The 17,021-nt window shown below is 46.4% G+C and overlaps 1 protein-coding gene across 1 annotated transcript; it reads left to right on the plus strand.

Annotated features, from left to right (window-relative positions):
- The first annotated feature begins 11,133 nt into the window (after positions 1 to 11,133).
- Positions 11,134 to 15,823, plus strand: LOC137319824 (probable G-protein coupled receptor 139). The gene is made up of 2 exons (XM_067981745.1): positions 11,134 to 11,191; positions 14,925 to 15,823. Exons 1-2 carry the CDS (start codon positions 11,134 to 11,136, stop codon positions 15,821 to 15,823), a joined length of 957 nt encoding a protein of 318 aa, XP_067837846.1.
- The last annotated feature ends 1,198 nt before the right edge of the window (positions 15,824 to 17,021 follow it).

Genomic DNA, 17,021 nt, shown 5'->3' on the forward strand with positions numbered 1-17,021 from the left:
TCAGTCACCCTATCCTTATTATAGACTCCAGCATTTTCCCCACAACAGATGTTAGGCTAACTCGTCTATAATTCCCTGGTTTCCCTCTCTCATTTCTTAAAAATCGGAGTGACGTGCAAGTTTCAATCTCGAGGGACAGTTCCTGAATCTAGAGAACTTTAAAAGATTATAGTGCAATCTGGTCACCGACTTCCTTTAAAACCTTGGGATGGAAATCATCTGGCCCTGGGGATTTGTCACTCTTTAGTGCTATTATTTTCTTCATTACTGTTGCTTTGCTGATGTTAATTTTATTGAATCCCTGTCTCCGATTCAATATTAGTTTTCTTGGGATTTCCGGCATGCTATCCTCTTTTTCGAATGTAAATACTGAAGCAAAGTAATTATTCAACATGTCCGCCATTTCCCCATTTTCAGTTTTTAAGGGGCCAACACTGCTCCTGACCACTCTCTTTTACCTAATATAACTATAAAAGTTCTTCGTATTGGTTTTGATATCCCTTGCAAGTTTCTTTTCATATTCTGTTTTTGTAGCTCTTGCTATCTGTTTTGTGACCCTTTGTTGATCTTTGTATCATTCCCATTCGCCAGGATCGGTGCCATTTTTTGCCTTTTTGTTTGCCCTTTCCTTATGTCTTATACTGTCCCTTACCTCTTTAGTTGTCCATGGCTGTTTTTTGACTCACATACACAATCACAGAAACACTCACAGCCACACTCACAGAAACACTCGCAGACAAACTCACAGACACACTCACTGTCACAACCACAGCAACAATCACAGCCACGCACAACCACACGTCCAGCCACACAAACAGCCACACTCACAGACACACTCGCAGACACACTAACATACACAATCACCGTCACACACAGACACAATCACACTCATACTCACAGCCACACAGAGTCACACTCAAAAACACACACGCAGTCACAATCACAGTCACACTTAAAGCAACAAACAGCCAAACATACAGCCACAAACAGCCACACACAGGCACACACACAGCCACACTCACAGATACACTCGCAGACATAATCACAGTCACACAGCCTTACTCACAGCCACACTCACAGCCACACACACGTCCACACTCACAACCTCACACACAGCCACACTCACAGACACACTCACAGACACCATCACAGTCACACACAGACACAATCACAGTCACACGCACAGACACACTCAAAGCTACACTCACAGACACACTCACAGCCACACACAGCCACACACACAGCCAGACTCACAGACACAATCACATTCACACACAGACACAATCACAGTCACACTGCGACACTCACTGCCACACACACAGATACACTCACAGCAACAAACAGTCACACACACCGCCACACTTGCAGACACACATACAGCCGCACTCACAGACACAATCACTGCGGCGCTAACATACACAATTGCAATCACACTCACAGAGACGCTCACAGACACCATCATAGTCACAATTTCAGAAACAATCACAGACACAATCACAGCTACATTCACACACTCACAGAAAAAACTCACAGACACACCCATACACTCACATCGACATTCACCGACACACACACAGACACTGACACTCACAAACACACTCAACCTCACGTACTATAACAGGGAGCAGACTGATCGCACCAGCACCTGAGAACTGATACCCAAACTAGGACATGGAGGGAAGGAAAGTGGCAGGGTTCATGTGGGTGCGAGCAATAGGGGTGGAGGGTTTGAGTCTCAATTAGGGATGGGGTGGAACAGACATTTGTCAGGGCCCCTCTCATTCCTCACGAAGTCCCGTATACCCCTCTATAAGGACTCCTCTCTTTCACCACTAAGTCCCTTATACCCCTCTATAAGGCTCCCTCTCATACCCCACTCTGTCCCTCATACCCCTCTGTAAGGCTCCCTCTCATTCCGCACTCAGCCCTGTATGCCCCTTGTAGCACGGTATCTGAGGGTCCAGATCCCCGAGTAAGTGTGTGGCCCTTTTAAGAAACCTCCACTTTAAGAGGAGAGGTATGGTTCTTTTAATGGACCTCACCTTTAGGAAGTAATTAAGTCTGGAGTGGGTGAAGACCTTCCCCAGTTAGCTGAGAGTTAAAAGGGTGAGACACAAGAGGAAGAAGGCTGCTGCTCTTGCTGAGACACAGCTCCCTGAAAACAGCCCAGAGAGGACGCTGGAAAGTATCTGGGGTTGGCACGGAGTACTGAAAAGTGTACTAGGCATCACCAAAGGGACGGTGTTTTGGGGAAAGTGTACTCGGTGTCACCAAAAGGACGGTGTATTGGGGAAAGTGTACTCGGTGTCACCAAAAGGATGGTGTACTGGGGAAAGTGTACTCGGTGTCACCAAAGGGACGGTGTATTGGGGAAAGTGTACTCGGTGTCACCAAAGGGACGGTGTACTGGGGAAAGTGTACTCGGCGTCAGCAAAGGTACGTAGTATTGAAAAGTGTAATGACGTCGCCAAAGGGACTGTAGTGTGAATTTGTTTGGTGAGAGAAATAAAAGAAACGTGGTCTGAAGTCTGAATTAGTCCAACTCGATGGTAGTTTGTATGAGGAAGGTTATGAGATGGTCGGACTCTGACAATATAAAAAGGGATATTCTGTGGAGAAGAAGTTGTAAAATAGAAATAGCAGTTGGGCCGAATGTCCTCTGTGTTGCAGTGTGCATTCGATGCAAAATATACAAAATATAATAGAATTACATGTTTGTCATAGACAGTAACGGCACAGAAGGAGGCCATTCGGCCCATCGTGTCTGTGCTGGCCGAAAGAGAGCTGTCCAGCTTAATCCCACTTTCCAGCACTTGGTCGGTAGCCCTGTAGGTTCCGGAACATAAAGTGCACATCCAGGTACTTTTTAAATGAGTTGAGGTTTTCTGCCACTTTAGTCAAGTTGTTGTTGTAGTTAAATAACGGTTTCAGGGGAACTTTTTACCCAGATGGGCCGAATGGCTATTATCTGTGCCGAGCTGTATTCTATGCGATATACATAATGCATCCAGGAATTGGCCCGTGCAGCGCCCAATTTTCAGCCACTCTGCTGCCTCTTAAGTTCTCAAAATGGAGTCCGCAATGCACGCATCTCGTGTGACGTGCGCTGGACGCTATTTTGACAAAGACGTTTGCGCACGTGTGGATAACAAACACCGGCATCATGTAAAGTAAGGAGAATGGGAGTTAAATTGAATATAGCCCGAATGGCATGATTTACTCCCACCTCTTAAAGCCAGGCTGCACCTCTTCGTGACATTCTGCATCTCTTATTTGCAGAGAATCTGAACGGAGATCAGAAATCACACACGTGATACATAGATGAAGGTACCGTCCCTGTTTACAAACTGATTAGTTATGTTAAATCATTAAATAAAGGTTGCACACCACTAAATCACACATCCTTCAAGCTGCACGCCAGACCTCACCAATCTGCCGATCTGAATTTGTACCAGGCCTGCGAGAGAGCGTGCACCAAGGTTCTCTGATGATGCACTAAAGCCTTGGTGCAAGATGTGGACAGAATGAGGGGCATCCTGTATCCGCAGAGGGGCAAGGGGCCCTGCAGGCAAATGCTCCCAAGGCAGTCGGAGGCAACGGGGACGAAGTCAATGCCAGGAGCATAGCACCATGAACATGGATGCAATGCAGGAAAAAGTTCAATGCTTTGGCATGAGTGGCCAAGGTGAGTGAGGTCAACTGTCAACTGGCTCCTCCTACCAACTGCACCATTCGCCGCTTCCACTGCTCCACGCACTACACCCCCCATCAACCACCTACCAACAAACTCTTTCAAGCAATATTCAACTCTTCCTACCAGATGCTTCCACTCACGATCACACATTACCACTGCTGCAAGGTCAAACACACTGGCAGCCATTCAACCATGACAGGCACATCACCCAGACATCCTGCAGGACACTCACCGACACAATTCTCGCGTTCTTGCAAGAAGAGGTGATGCATAACAGGAGATAGCGAGTGGCAGTGACATTTAGCTCCTCGAGCCTGTTGCGCCATTCAACGAGATCATGGTGGACCTCTGACCTAACTCCATGTATCCGTCTTAGTCCCATATCCCTTAATATCCTTGGTTCACAGAAATCTATCAATCTCAGACTGACAATTCACAATTGAGCGAGCATCAACTGCAGTTTGCAGAAGAGCTTTCCAAACTTCTCCCAACCTTTGCGTGTAGAAGCGATTCCTAACTTCACTCCTGCATGTTCTTTCTCTAAATGTTAGGCTATGTCCCCATGTCCGAGTATTCAATTATAGGAGACCTCCAAATGCATCAGTGGCCAGAAGCAATAATCCAGCAACTAAACTTTAAATCCTGCATGGTCCCTTTAAATAGGGCTGGTGGGGGTCCTTCAGTCACTCTAAGATACGTGCTGATGGTTGGGGTTAAGTCTGGTCTTTGAGTTGAGCGTTAAGTCCCAAAATGTTGTCCATCACTTTAAATCCGCGTTGCACACTGATCTAACGCATATTGTCCCTACTTTACATGTCACAGGCTTTCGTTATCTGCGGGCACGCGAAACCCTTTACCAAGATGGCGTCCGGCGAACCGAATGCTGAAAGCGCCTCAGCAATCCTGGAGATCTGCTGGAGAATATAACCTGTAACGCAGCAGTCTGAGCTTCCAAATGAAGCAAACACACCTTTGACATTGGTTTGTGCTGCAGTGGAAGCTGTGACATTGGTCAACAGGCTCTGCGTCATGGTTGGTTCCACAGGTGTGCTGCTGGAGGTGATCACCCGTTCTCTGCAGGAAAGGATGGGCTCCAAGATCTGTGTAAAGCCCTGTTCCAAGTTCCAGTGGACTCCTCGATGCCCCTTGATATTGTGTTCATTCTTTCCAGTGCACCGAGCAATAGGTTTTGTACGCCCATCAGCCGCCTTCTGTAGCCGGGCCCATTGAAGTCCTCATTTGACTCCTCGGCAGCAGAACTAGTGCCCTCAGGCGATCTGGCACCTGTGGTCTCCGTTCCCCCTGCCCTGGCTCCTGCGCACTTGTGCCCGGTGTCTCACCATGTGCCGATGCCTCCCCTAAGCTACGCGCAGAGTGAGTCCTTGAGTTGGTGGCTGGGAATATAAGATCGAGTGACGATGTGTCTACATCATCACTGTCATCTTCCTCTTCCTCCTCCGACTGGGCAGGTTCCGGTTCTTGGGTATCTACAATGCCAACGGGACACGGGTTGAGTTGTGGTGCGGGGAGAGGAGACAGTAAGATGTGAGTGCTTGCATCATCTGCAGCACGTGAGCCAGAACAGCTTGTGAGGTGAGGGAGAAGTGGGAAACGAGAAGGAGCATGAGGTATGGATTGTCGAGACCCCCTTCGTCGAGGCCTCTAGCACCCCCAGTGACCAGGTCCGCAGCGACGGCCCGTCCAATGATGGCCAGCACTGTCTCGTCCAGTGAGTGTCCTGCAAGTTGTTTGGGTGATGTGACTGTCATGGTCTTGTTTAATGGTGCAGTTGGTAGGAGACGACATTTGGCAGTTGAATTCACTCACGTTGACCATTCGTGTCAAATCGTTGAATTTATTCCTGCACTGCATCCATGTGTGTGGTGCAATGCTCCTGGCATTGAATTCTAGCGCAGTATTTGTCTGGTGGGCCTCTTGCCGCCCCCTCCACCCCCACCCCACCGGCTCTGCGGATGCTGGAAGCCCCTCTATGCGTCCATCTCCTACACCGAGGCCTCCAGTGCGTAGTCTGAGAAAGTTGGTGCACGTCGGCCTCGCCATTGCTACAGAAGTTTATAAACACAGAAAGCTGTCACATCGGCGGAGACCTCACAGTTCTGGACACTGGGTGAAATACACTGAGGTGTTTATAAACACAGAGGTGCCTTTGTTGGATAACCATCAAAAACGGACGCGGTGCGCGATTAATCCGCACCCGTTGGTGGCGATGCAGGCAGCACCTAACATTCTTGGTGCCTTCTGATTTCAATGATTGCTACGTTGATTAGCTGCAGGCACCAGCAGGGTGTCCAGATCCCGGGAGTGGCTCGTTCGACTTGAAGGCAGCCTGCACCTCTTAAAGGAGAGGTGCAATGTGGTAGCAGGAATTGGTGGAAGCCCATTGGGAAGTAAATCTATGCTGGAATATATTGAAGGAAAAAAAAGACTTGCATTTATATAGCGCTTTTCACAACCTCAGGATAGACCAAATCGCTTTACAGCCAATGAAGTGTCACTATTGTAATGTAGGTAACCTGGCAACCAATTTGCGCACAGCACGCTCCCACAAGCAGCAATTTGATAATGACCACATAATCTATGTTTTAGTGATGCTGGTTGAGGGATAAATATTGGCCCCAGGATACCGGGGAGAACTCCTCTGCTCTTCTTCGATATAGTGCCATGGAACCTTTTATGTCCACCTGAGAGGGCAGATCGGGGACATGGTTTTACGTCTCATCCGAAAGACGGCTCTTCCAACAATGTTGCTCTCCCTCAGTACTGCACTGGAGTGTCAGCCTAGATTTGGTGCTAAAGTTTCTGGAGTGGGTCTTGAACCCACGACCTTCTGACTCATGAGAGGGCGACCCACTGAGCCCCAGCTGACACTGTGAATGGCTGCGCCTGTGAGAGTGTGTTCCAAGGTTCTCTGATGGAAGAGGTGAAGAGGAGGAGGGTCATCCTGTATCCGCTGGGTTGGTGGGAGGTTGGTCAAGAGGCCCTCCAGGCATATGCTCAAGTGGCAGTCGGAGGAAGCAGTGAACGAGGTCAATGCCAGGAGTGAAGCACCAAGAACATGGATGCAGTGCAGGAAGAAGTTAAATGATTTGACACGACTAGTCAAGGTGAGTGAGGACAACTGTCAAGTGGCGTCTCCTACTGTTGAGACATGAATGAGGGAAAGAGATACAATGAAGACTGAGAGGGTTGAACAGCCATCCAACGAAAGTCAAGTCGGGACCATGTCCTTGCCTAACAATTGACTTCCTGTTGTACAGATGCAAATTGATATTACTCAAAGCCTGGGGAAAATATACATAAGATTAAAGTTGCTGCCTGTTGAATGATGAACGGAGACAACCAGTCTCGGAAAAAAAAGAACAGTCAAATTCAGGGAAGGCACACGTTACTCTAAACAGGACACAGCAATTGGGGCAAGATTGAGTTTGATGGGAGAAAACTCATACCTAATTGAGGTGAACAAAGACAAACTGGTCTTTGTGGGGAAAATGACTGTTCCAAAGCCAGTTGTTTTTAAGTGGCGTTGAGTGGCTGACAAAGATACCCAGTCTGTGTGTATTAAGTGGGTTTCGGTGGGCCTGTCCAAGGTGTGAGCAAAGGTAGCATAAAGGGACCAGGGCCACGCATTGGCTGATTTGGGGGGTACTGTCTAAAGAGCTCGTGCCTCGGCTTGACTGTATCCTGCTTATCGCACTGTAACACTGAAATAAAGGCAAGACAAGGAACGAGTCTGCCCATCATTTCACCCAACTTCAGCTCCCAACAGCATTGGCCGAATGGCCTCCTTCTGTGCCGTAATTTTATATTATTCTATGAACTGTACCATTCGCCTCATCCACTGTTCAACACACTAAAACCCCCATCACCCACATACCAACACATTCTTTCAAGTAGCAGTCAACTCTTCCAATCCTCCTCTCACCCTCACACATGATCACTGCTGCAAGCCGCACACCCCCAACTCACAGGTCACACACACTTGCCAACTATTCAACCACAACAGCCACATTATCCAAACATTTTGCAGGACACTCACTGAGACACTTCCCTCAATCTTGAAGGAGAAGGTGGCGCATTTCGGGAGGCAGCAAAAAGAACTGGAGGAGGACAAGCACGCCGACACGTCCTTACCCCCATGGAGGAGCCAGTGCTGGCCATCATTGGATGGGCCGTTGCTGCGGCCATGGAAACTGGCGGTGCTGGATGTCTGCATTGGAGCCCAGATTGCTACTTTAGAAGCCCAGACTGCAGCGTTCAAGGCTCAGACTGCTCTTATCGAGGCTCTGGGTACAATCGTGGAACAGGACTTCCAGGGCGTTACAGCACTCCAATAATCTGTTCTCCAACGAGGACTGCTGTCCGCTCTCCGGGCGACAGCATTCCTGCTCCCACCCCTGCCACTCTGCCAATGCCCTTGCCGTTGCCTGTCAGCCAACCAGGCCAGAATGCTGCAGCCCATGCCGGGATGGTGCAGTCTGAAGCCGGGCCCTCTCACCCAGAAATGCTCAAGGTCGATCTCCAAGGCCATCTGCACTCTCCTCCATTGAAGGTCAGCAGCCTCCCACCAACAATGCTCCAGCTTCTAGGGATGCACCTTGTAGGAGCAATAGGATCGGTGAAGGCATACGAGTGTCAGGCACTGAAATAATGCACATGGGTAATGTTGTTTACATGATATCATGTGTTCGTTTATAAATTTGTGTTTGAAGTCGCAGTATTTTTTTATTCTGTCATGGGATGTGGGCGTCGCTGGCAAGGCGAGCATTTATCGCCCATCCCTAACTACCCTTGAGAAGGTGCTGTTGAGCCGCCTTTTTGAACTGCTGCAGTCCGTGTGGTGAAGGTTCTCCCACAGTGCTGTTAGGTATGGAGTTCCAGATTTTGACCCAGCGACGACGAAGGAACGGCGATATATTTCGAAGTCGGGATGGTGTGTGACTTGGAGGGGAACGTGCAGCTGGTGTTGTTCCCATGTGCCTGCTGCCCTTGTCCTTCTCGGTGGAAGAGGTCGCGGGTTTGGGCAGTGCTGTCGAAGAAGCCTTGGCGAGTTGCTGCAGTGTATCCTGGGATGGTACACACTGCAGCCACAGTGCGCCGGTGGTGAAGGGAGTGAATGTTTAGGGTGGTGGATGGGGTACCAATCAAGCGGACTGTTTTTTCCTGGATTGTGTTGAGCTTCTTGAGTGTTTTTGGAGCTGTACTCATCCATTCAAGTGGAGAGTATTCCATCACACTCCTGACTTGTCCCTTGTTGATGGTGGAAAGGCTTTGGCGAGTCAGGAGGTGAGTCATTCACGGCATTATAACCAGCCTCTGACCCGCTCTTGTAGCCACAGTACTTATGTGAACGGCTCAGTTAACTTTCTGTTCAGTGGTGATCCCCAGAATGCTGATGGTGGGGATTTGGCGATGGTAATGCCGTTGAATGTCAAGGCGAGGTGGTTGTACCCTCTCTTGTTGGAGATGGTAATTGTCTGGCACTTGTAAGGAGCGAATGTTACTTGCCACTTATCAGCCCAAGCTTTATGCGCTGCGGGTGGAAGCGATGCGTAATCATGAGGAGGATGACTGTGAGAGTACAGGTGGGGAGTGTATGACTTTTGTTGATGGCTTGGGCGGTGTTGTTGAGGTTACTGATGTCACTCATTAATAAGGTGAGCACGCAGAGTCCTGGCAGACATGGCCTGTTCACCTTATTGCCTCTTGGGCCCTTTCTCCATTACCTCCACTTCCTCCTCTCTCTCCTCTTCCTCTGCCTGCTGCTCAGATTCTCGCCGAATCGGCAGTGGCCAGGGCTGTTCCCTTATAAGGGCGAGGTTGTGCAGCATACAACGCAGAATCTTGACACCCAATCAACGGAGTGCTGCTCCAGTATGGACCACGGAGCGGAAGCTTTGCTTTTGGACAGCTACGGTGTGCTCCATGACGTGTTGTGTGGCTGCATGGCTCACTCTGTCGGCCTTCTCTGCGTGCATGCGTGCGTTCCTGACCGGAGTCGTGAGCCACTTCATGAAGGGATAGATCTGGTCGCCCAATAGCTAGACTTTAACCTGCCATGCTGGTAGGACTACCGCGTCATGACTGCTGCCAGGGTACCGGGCATTGATCTGTATGATGCATTGCGTGTGGTCGCACATCTGGTGTATATTGAAGGAGTGGAACCACTTTCTGTTCATGAAGATGGCCGAGTTGATATTTGGAGCACACATGGCAATATGCTTGCAGTCAATGGCACCATGGGGAAGCAATGTGAGCAATGCCTCGCTCTCGCTCATTTAGCTTCTCTCTATCAAGAGGGAATGTGATGAACCTTTTATTCAGCTCCGACAGTGCCTCAGTGACCTCCCTTATACAGCAGTGTACAGCAAACTGTGAGATGTTGCTCACATCGCCAGCAAAGGCCTGAAAGGATCCAGCGCCGTAAAAGTTCAGCGCCACGGTTACCTTGACAACCACAGGCCATGCGGTCCTTACACTGCCCTGAGGCTTCAATTGTGGCTGCAGCAGTTGACAAATCTCCGTCACAAACTCTTTCTTGAACTGCAGCCATCGGATGCATTGATCTCCGCTTATGTTGAGGTAAGAGTATTGTTCCCTGATGGCCCTTATGAGATACGGCCTCCTGCTTAGTGCCCTGCACCTCCTCCTCCTCCCTCTCCTCGCAGCTTGATCTGCTCTGCGTGACCTGTCTGCGTGCTCCGAGTTGTCTTCAATGCCCATCGGGAGCCCCAGCAGGCCACCCATGGCTAACAGGAATATTGTTCAGCGCACTGTTGTAAACGACACCAACAATGTAAGACCTGCCAACCCGCTCTTTATACGCTGTAGCAATTCTATCCAAGTATCGGAAGCTTCAAGAAACAAGTACAATTGTACCAGCAGCCAGAAGCAATAATCTAGCTTCAATGCTGTCAGATTGCGGGTCTCATAGTTTCTGTTGTTCCAACTATTTATTAAAATAATATACTGGGCTTTGGGCTTTCCATCTGTCTAATATTTGATTAAATATATGTTTTGATGTCATATTCCTTGAGTTTAAAGTTTTAACCAAATCTGTTTGTTCAGCGACTGGAATTAATGTCAGTCTCCATGGGTCCTAATTGTCTCACTGGAATGTTTTCCTGTGCTATAAATAAGCGACTACTTTCAATGTGTTATCCCATAGTGTCAATGGGAGCATCACCTCCGGCACTAACAGGCAGGGATCAGGGCTCCACAGAGTGGGAGAGAATAGATCAGAACCTGGGAACAATAGATTGGAATGTTAAACAATGGGTCGGAATCTTAGAACAACAGATTGGAATGTTACAGCAATGGGTCGGAATCTTAGAACAATAGATTGGGACAGTCCATTCTGGGTATTTCAATACCAGCATGTATATTATGGTTCAATGTCATTAGAGGGGCGGACACATGTTATGCTTCTGAGTATACAATTAATATACTATCCGCTCCTCGCTGCTGTCGGTGTTCCTGGTAAGTCTGTATATGCAGCTATTAATTCTATAAACCGTGTTCCACTGTATTACTCTTCTTGTCATTCCCTGTGTAATAATCTCTTCTGTTCGAGTTTCCGGTAAGCCTTTATAATTAAAGGATGAACGTGGTATGGGAAATATAGCGATCAGGGGAACATGGATAGGAAAATATTTACGGGGATTTGCTCGGTGTGAGGGTTAATTTACAATGGGTCCCTGGGAGTGAGTTTGTATGTTCAGGGAGCCCTAGCATGAGCATGTTTTTACAGGGCCCTTAGGGTGTGTCAGTATTTACAGGGGAGCCCAGAGATGCTACTAATATTTGCAGTGAGTCCAGTGACGATAGTAAAATTTACAGTGGATCCAGAGATGGCACTAATATTTACAGGATGATCCAGGGAGTCAACTAATAATTACAGGGGAACCAGAGATAGTACTAATTTTTACAGGGGGATCCAGAAACAGTACTAATATTTACAGGGGGATCCAGAGACTGAACGAATATTTACAGGGGTATCCAGAGGCAGTACTAATATTTTCAGGGGATCCAGAGACTGTGCTAACAGTCACAGAGGATCCTGAGATTGTACTAACATTTACAGGGGTATCCAGAGCTGGTATTAATATTTACAGAGAGATCCAGAGAATGTACTAATATTTACAGGGGTATCCAGAGCTGGTATTAATATTTACAGAGGGATCCAGAGAATGTACTAATATTTACAGGGGTATCCAGAGCTGGTATTAATATTTACAGAGGGATCCAGAGAATGTACTAATATTTACAGGGCATCTAGAAATGGTACCATTATTTACAGGGGGGTCCAGGGATGGTACTACTATTTACACGGGATCCACAGACTGCACTAATAATCTAAAGGGTTCCGGTGACAGTTTTAATATTTACACTGGATTCCTGAGATGGTGCTATTATTTAAGGGGATCAGGAGTTGGTGCTAATAAGCACAAGGGATTCAGAGATGTTACTAATATTTACAAGGGATATAGTGATGGTACAAATATTTACAGGGCGGTCCAGAGACAGTACTAATAATTACAGGCGATCCAGAGATGGTACTAATATTTGAAGGATTCCAGAGTACCTGCTAATATTTACAGGGGATCCGGAGATGGTACAAATATTTTGAAGGATTCCAGAGAACGTGCTAATATTTACAGGGGATTCATAGACGTTTCTAATATCTACAGAGGATCCAGAGACGGTACAAATATTTACAAGGAGATTCCAGATGTGTTGCTAATATTTATAGGGAATGGAATGACGTTGATCATATTTACAGTGGAAGCAGAGATGGTATTATTACTTACAGGGGATCCAGATACGTTGTCAATACTTATAGGGGATCCAGAGACTGTACTAATATTTACAGGGGATCCAAGATTGTGCTAATAATTACAGGGATCCAGAGACGGTATGGATATTTACAGGGGACCCAGAGACAGTGCTAATATTTACAGGGGATCCAGAGACTGTATTAATATTTACATGGGATCCAGAGACTATACACATATTAACAGGTGATCCAGGGACTGTACAATATTTACAGGGGATCCAGAGACGGTGCCAATATTGAAAGGGGATCCAGATACTGTATTAATATTTACAAGGCGTAGAGGGACTGTACTGCTATTTACAGTGGATCCAGAGACTGTATTAATATTTACAGGAGATCCAGAGATTGTACTAAGAATTACCGGGGATCCAAAGTCTTTACTAATATTTACAGGGGGTCCAGAGACTGTACTAATGTTTACAGGGGATCCAGATACAGCACAATTAATAACAGGGGATTCGTGAGACGAAAGTAATATTTACAGGGGATCCAGAGACAATACTAATATTTACAGTGGATTCAGAGACGGTAGTAATATTTCGTGGGGATCCAGAGGTGGTATTAACATTTACAGGGGGTCCAGAGACTGTACAAATAATTACAGGGGATCCAGAGACGGTATTAATATTTACATGGGATTCCAGCGATGGTACTAATATTTTGAGGAGGTCCAGCGATGGTACTAATAATTACAGGGGACACAAATTCGGTACCAATACTTGCCATTTATTCAAGACGGTATTAATATTTACAGGGGGCCAAGAGACGGTACTAATATTTGGAAGGGGTCTAGATTTGCTACTAATTACAAGTCGTCCAGAGACGGTACAATATTTACAGGGGTCCGGGAACAGTCCTGATGGAGCATTCAGATGTGGTACTATTCTTTCCAGGTGATCCAGAGACTATACCAATTTTGCAGCTGGACCATAGACTGTGTTATCAGTTAGAGAGGATCCGGAGATGGTACTAACATTTACAGGGGATCCAGAGTTGGTATTAATATGTACAGGGGACCCAGAGACTGCACTAATATTGAAAGGGGATCCAAAGACTGTACTAATAATTACAGGGGACCCAGAGACTGTAGTAATATTTACAGGCGACCCAAAGACTGTACTAATAAATACAAGGGATCCAGAGGCTGTACTTATATTTACATGGGATCCAGAGACTGTACTAATAATTACAGAAGATCCAGAGACTGTACTAATATTTACATGGGATCCAGAGAATGTTCAAATATTTACATGGGTCCCAGAGACTATACTAAAATTACAGAAATTCCAGAGACTGTATTAATGTTTACAAGGGATTCAGAGGAGGTACTAATATTTTCACATGTTCCCGAGACAGTACTAATAATTACACATGTTCCAGAGACGGTGCTAATATTTACACATGTTCCAGAGACGGGGCTAATATTTACACATGTTCCAGAGACGGTGCTACTATTTACACATGTTCCAGAGACGGTGCTAATATTTACACATGTTTCAGAGACGGGGCTAATATTTACACATGTTCCAGAGACGGGGCTAATATTACACATGTTCCAGAGACGGTGCTAATATTTACACATGTTTCAGAGATGGGGCTAATATTTACACATATTTGAGAGACGGTGCTAATATTTACACATATTTCAGAGACGCGGCTAATATTTACACATGTTTCAGAGACGGTGCTAATATTTACACGTGGTCCAGAGACGGGGCTAATATTTACACATGTTTCAGAGACGCGGCTAATATGTACACGTGACCCAGAGACGGTGCTAATATTAACACGTGTTTTTTTAGGCTGTACTTTTTTTTACAAGTGTTCCCGAGACGGTACTAATATTTAAAGTGTGCTAGAGATGTCACTAATATTTACAGGCGTCCTGAGATGGGACAAATGTTTACAAGGGCTCCACAACCCATACTATTATTTCGGACAATCCGGAGACTGTACAAATAATTACATGGGATTCAGAGTCGGTACTAATATTTACAGAGGATCCAAAGACGGTACCAATATTTACAGTGGTTCCAGAGATGGTACTAATATTTTCAGGGGTTCCAGCGATGGTGCTAACAGCTACAGGGGATCCAGAGACTGATAATAGTTGCAGGGGATCCAGAGATTGTAGTAATATTTACAGCGGATCCACGGGCTGTACTATTATTTACAGCGCATCTAGAGACTGTACTATTAATTATATGGGATCCAGAGACTGTACTAATATTTACAGGGGATCCGGAGACTGCACTAATATTTACAGGGGATCCAGAGACTGTACTAGTATTTATAGGTGGTTCCAGAGATGTTATTATTGTTTACAGAGGGTCCCAACTTGATCTAAAATTTCCATCTTTATTTCCCTTATTACAGTTAATTTATTGACAATGGTGATCCTATCTCGTGGAAAATGCGGTCTCTCCAAATGTGTCACTCGCTACCTGGTGTCCATGGCAGCGGCGGATCTACTGGTCGTTATCATCGATCTGATATTGAGGCAGATTCCCATTATTTATCGTAAACTGTTCGCATTTCTACGTCACTTTCCCGTGTGTAATATCCACGCCGCCCTGCTTTATGCAGTCACGGACTGTTCTGTCTGGTTCACCGTCACTTTTACCTTTGATCGATTTGTGGCCATTTGTTGCCAGAAGCTGAAAACTAAATATTGCACCGAGAAAACGGCAAATGTGGTTCTGGGAACAGTGAGTGTGCTGAGCTGTTCAAAGAATATTTTCTGGTACTTTATGTTCGAAGGTCGATATTTGCTTTCCAATAACCCTTGGTTTTGTATTGATGTAACGGGTGTTTCAACGTCACCGATATGGGCAGTAATCGAACTCCTTCATTATATCCTCAACCCGTGTGTCCCATTTATTCTGATTCTGTTCCTCAATGTTTTAACAGTCAGACACATTTTAGTGGCCAGCAGAGCCCGCAGGAGACTCCGGGGTCACAACAGTGGGGACGGTCCCAGAGACCCAGAGATGGAGAGTCGCAGGAAATCAATGATTTTACTGTTTGTTATATCAGGAAACTTTATCGTGTTGTGGGTGGTGTTTATGTTATATTCTATCAATCGACGATTGTTGTATTTGGCGCGAACGTCTGTAATTCTACATCCACTTTTTCAAGAAGTGGGATTTATGCTCCAGCTCCTGAGTTGCTGCACAAACACCTGTATTTATGCCGTGACCCAGGCGAAATTCAGAGAGCAATTGAAGAACGTGGTGAAATATCCCTTTACTGCAATTGTTAAATTAATTAAATAGTGCGAAGATCTGAAGACTGCAGAGTGAGATCTGTGTCATTCCGACAGGCTGCGGTGCTGCAAACACTGGGTATTTATGTACATAAGAACATAAGTACATAAGAAATAGGAGCAGGAGTAGGCCAATCGGCGCCTCGAGCCTGCTCCGCCATTCAATAAAATCATGGTTGATCTGATCCTAACCTCAAATCTAAATTCATGTCCAATTTCGTGCCCGCTCCCCGTAACCCCTAATTCCCTTTACTTCCAGGAAACTGTCGATTTCTGTTTTAAATTTATGTAATGATGTAGCTTCCACAGCTTCCTGGGGCAGCAAATTCCACAGATCTACTATTCTCTGAGTGAAGAAGTTTCTCCTCATCGCAGTTTTGAAAGAGCTAAGATTATGCCCCCTCGCACTAGTTTCACCCATCCTTGGGAACATCCTTACCGCATCCACCCGATCAAGCCCCTTCACAATTTGAAATGTTTCAATAAGATCGCCTCCCATTCTTCTGAACTCCAATGAGTAGAGTCCCAATCTACTCAACCTCTCCTCATATGTCCGCCCCCTCATCCCCGGGATTGACCGAGTGAACCTTCGTTGTACTGCCTCGAGAGCAAGTATGTCTTTTCTTAAGTAAGGAGACCACAAATGTATGCAGTATTCCAGGTGCGGTCTCACCAATACCTTATATAACTGCAGCAATACCTCCCTGTTTTTATATTCTATCCCCCTAGCAATAAAAGCCAACAATGTAAGTGCTGAAACGTTTGTATCCTGAGGCTATTGATAGACTCATTGTACAGATCTTGTCAAAGTGTGTGTCACATGCAAGGACAAGTTGTAAAATAACATGTGGTCATCTATCGCAAAAAATGTTTGTCCATATGGGATTAATTAAAAGGTAATTAAGTAAACAGCAACACACGCTGACGGTGACCAGAGTGTGAATGGGCGGGAGGTCGAGGAGATTCCACGACTGTATTTGTCGGTGATCAATGTGTTAATGGGGTGAGAGGTAGAGGAGACCCCGGTACTGTTGGTGCCGGTGGTCAGTCTGTTAATGGGGCGGGAAATACACGAGATCCCGGGACTGTAGGTCCCGGTGATCAGTGTGTGAATGGGGCGGGAGAAACATAGAAACAGAGAAAACAGGAGCAGGTGAAGGCCTTTCGGCACTTCGAGCCTGCTCCGCCATTCAATATAATAATGGCTG

This window comes from Heptranchias perlo, unplaced genomic scaffold, assembly GCF_035084215.1.
Source record: "Heptranchias perlo isolate sHepPer1 unplaced genomic scaffold, sHepPer1.hap1 HAP1_SCAFFOLD_90, whole genome shotgun sequence".
In the NCBI taxonomy this organism is placed as follows: domain Eukaryota; kingdom Metazoa; phylum Chordata; class Chondrichthyes; order Hexanchiformes; family Hexanchidae; genus Heptranchias; species Heptranchias perlo.

Coding starts and splice junctions, on each gene's coding strand:
- LOC137319824 (XM_067981745.1), top strand. CDS start 11,134: ATGCTTCTGAGTATACAATTAATATACTATCCGCTCCTCGCTGCTGTC. Junction 11,192..14,924: donor CGCTGCTGTCGGTGTTCCTG/GTAAGTCTGTAT, acceptor CCCTTATTACAG/TTAATTTATTGACAATGGTG.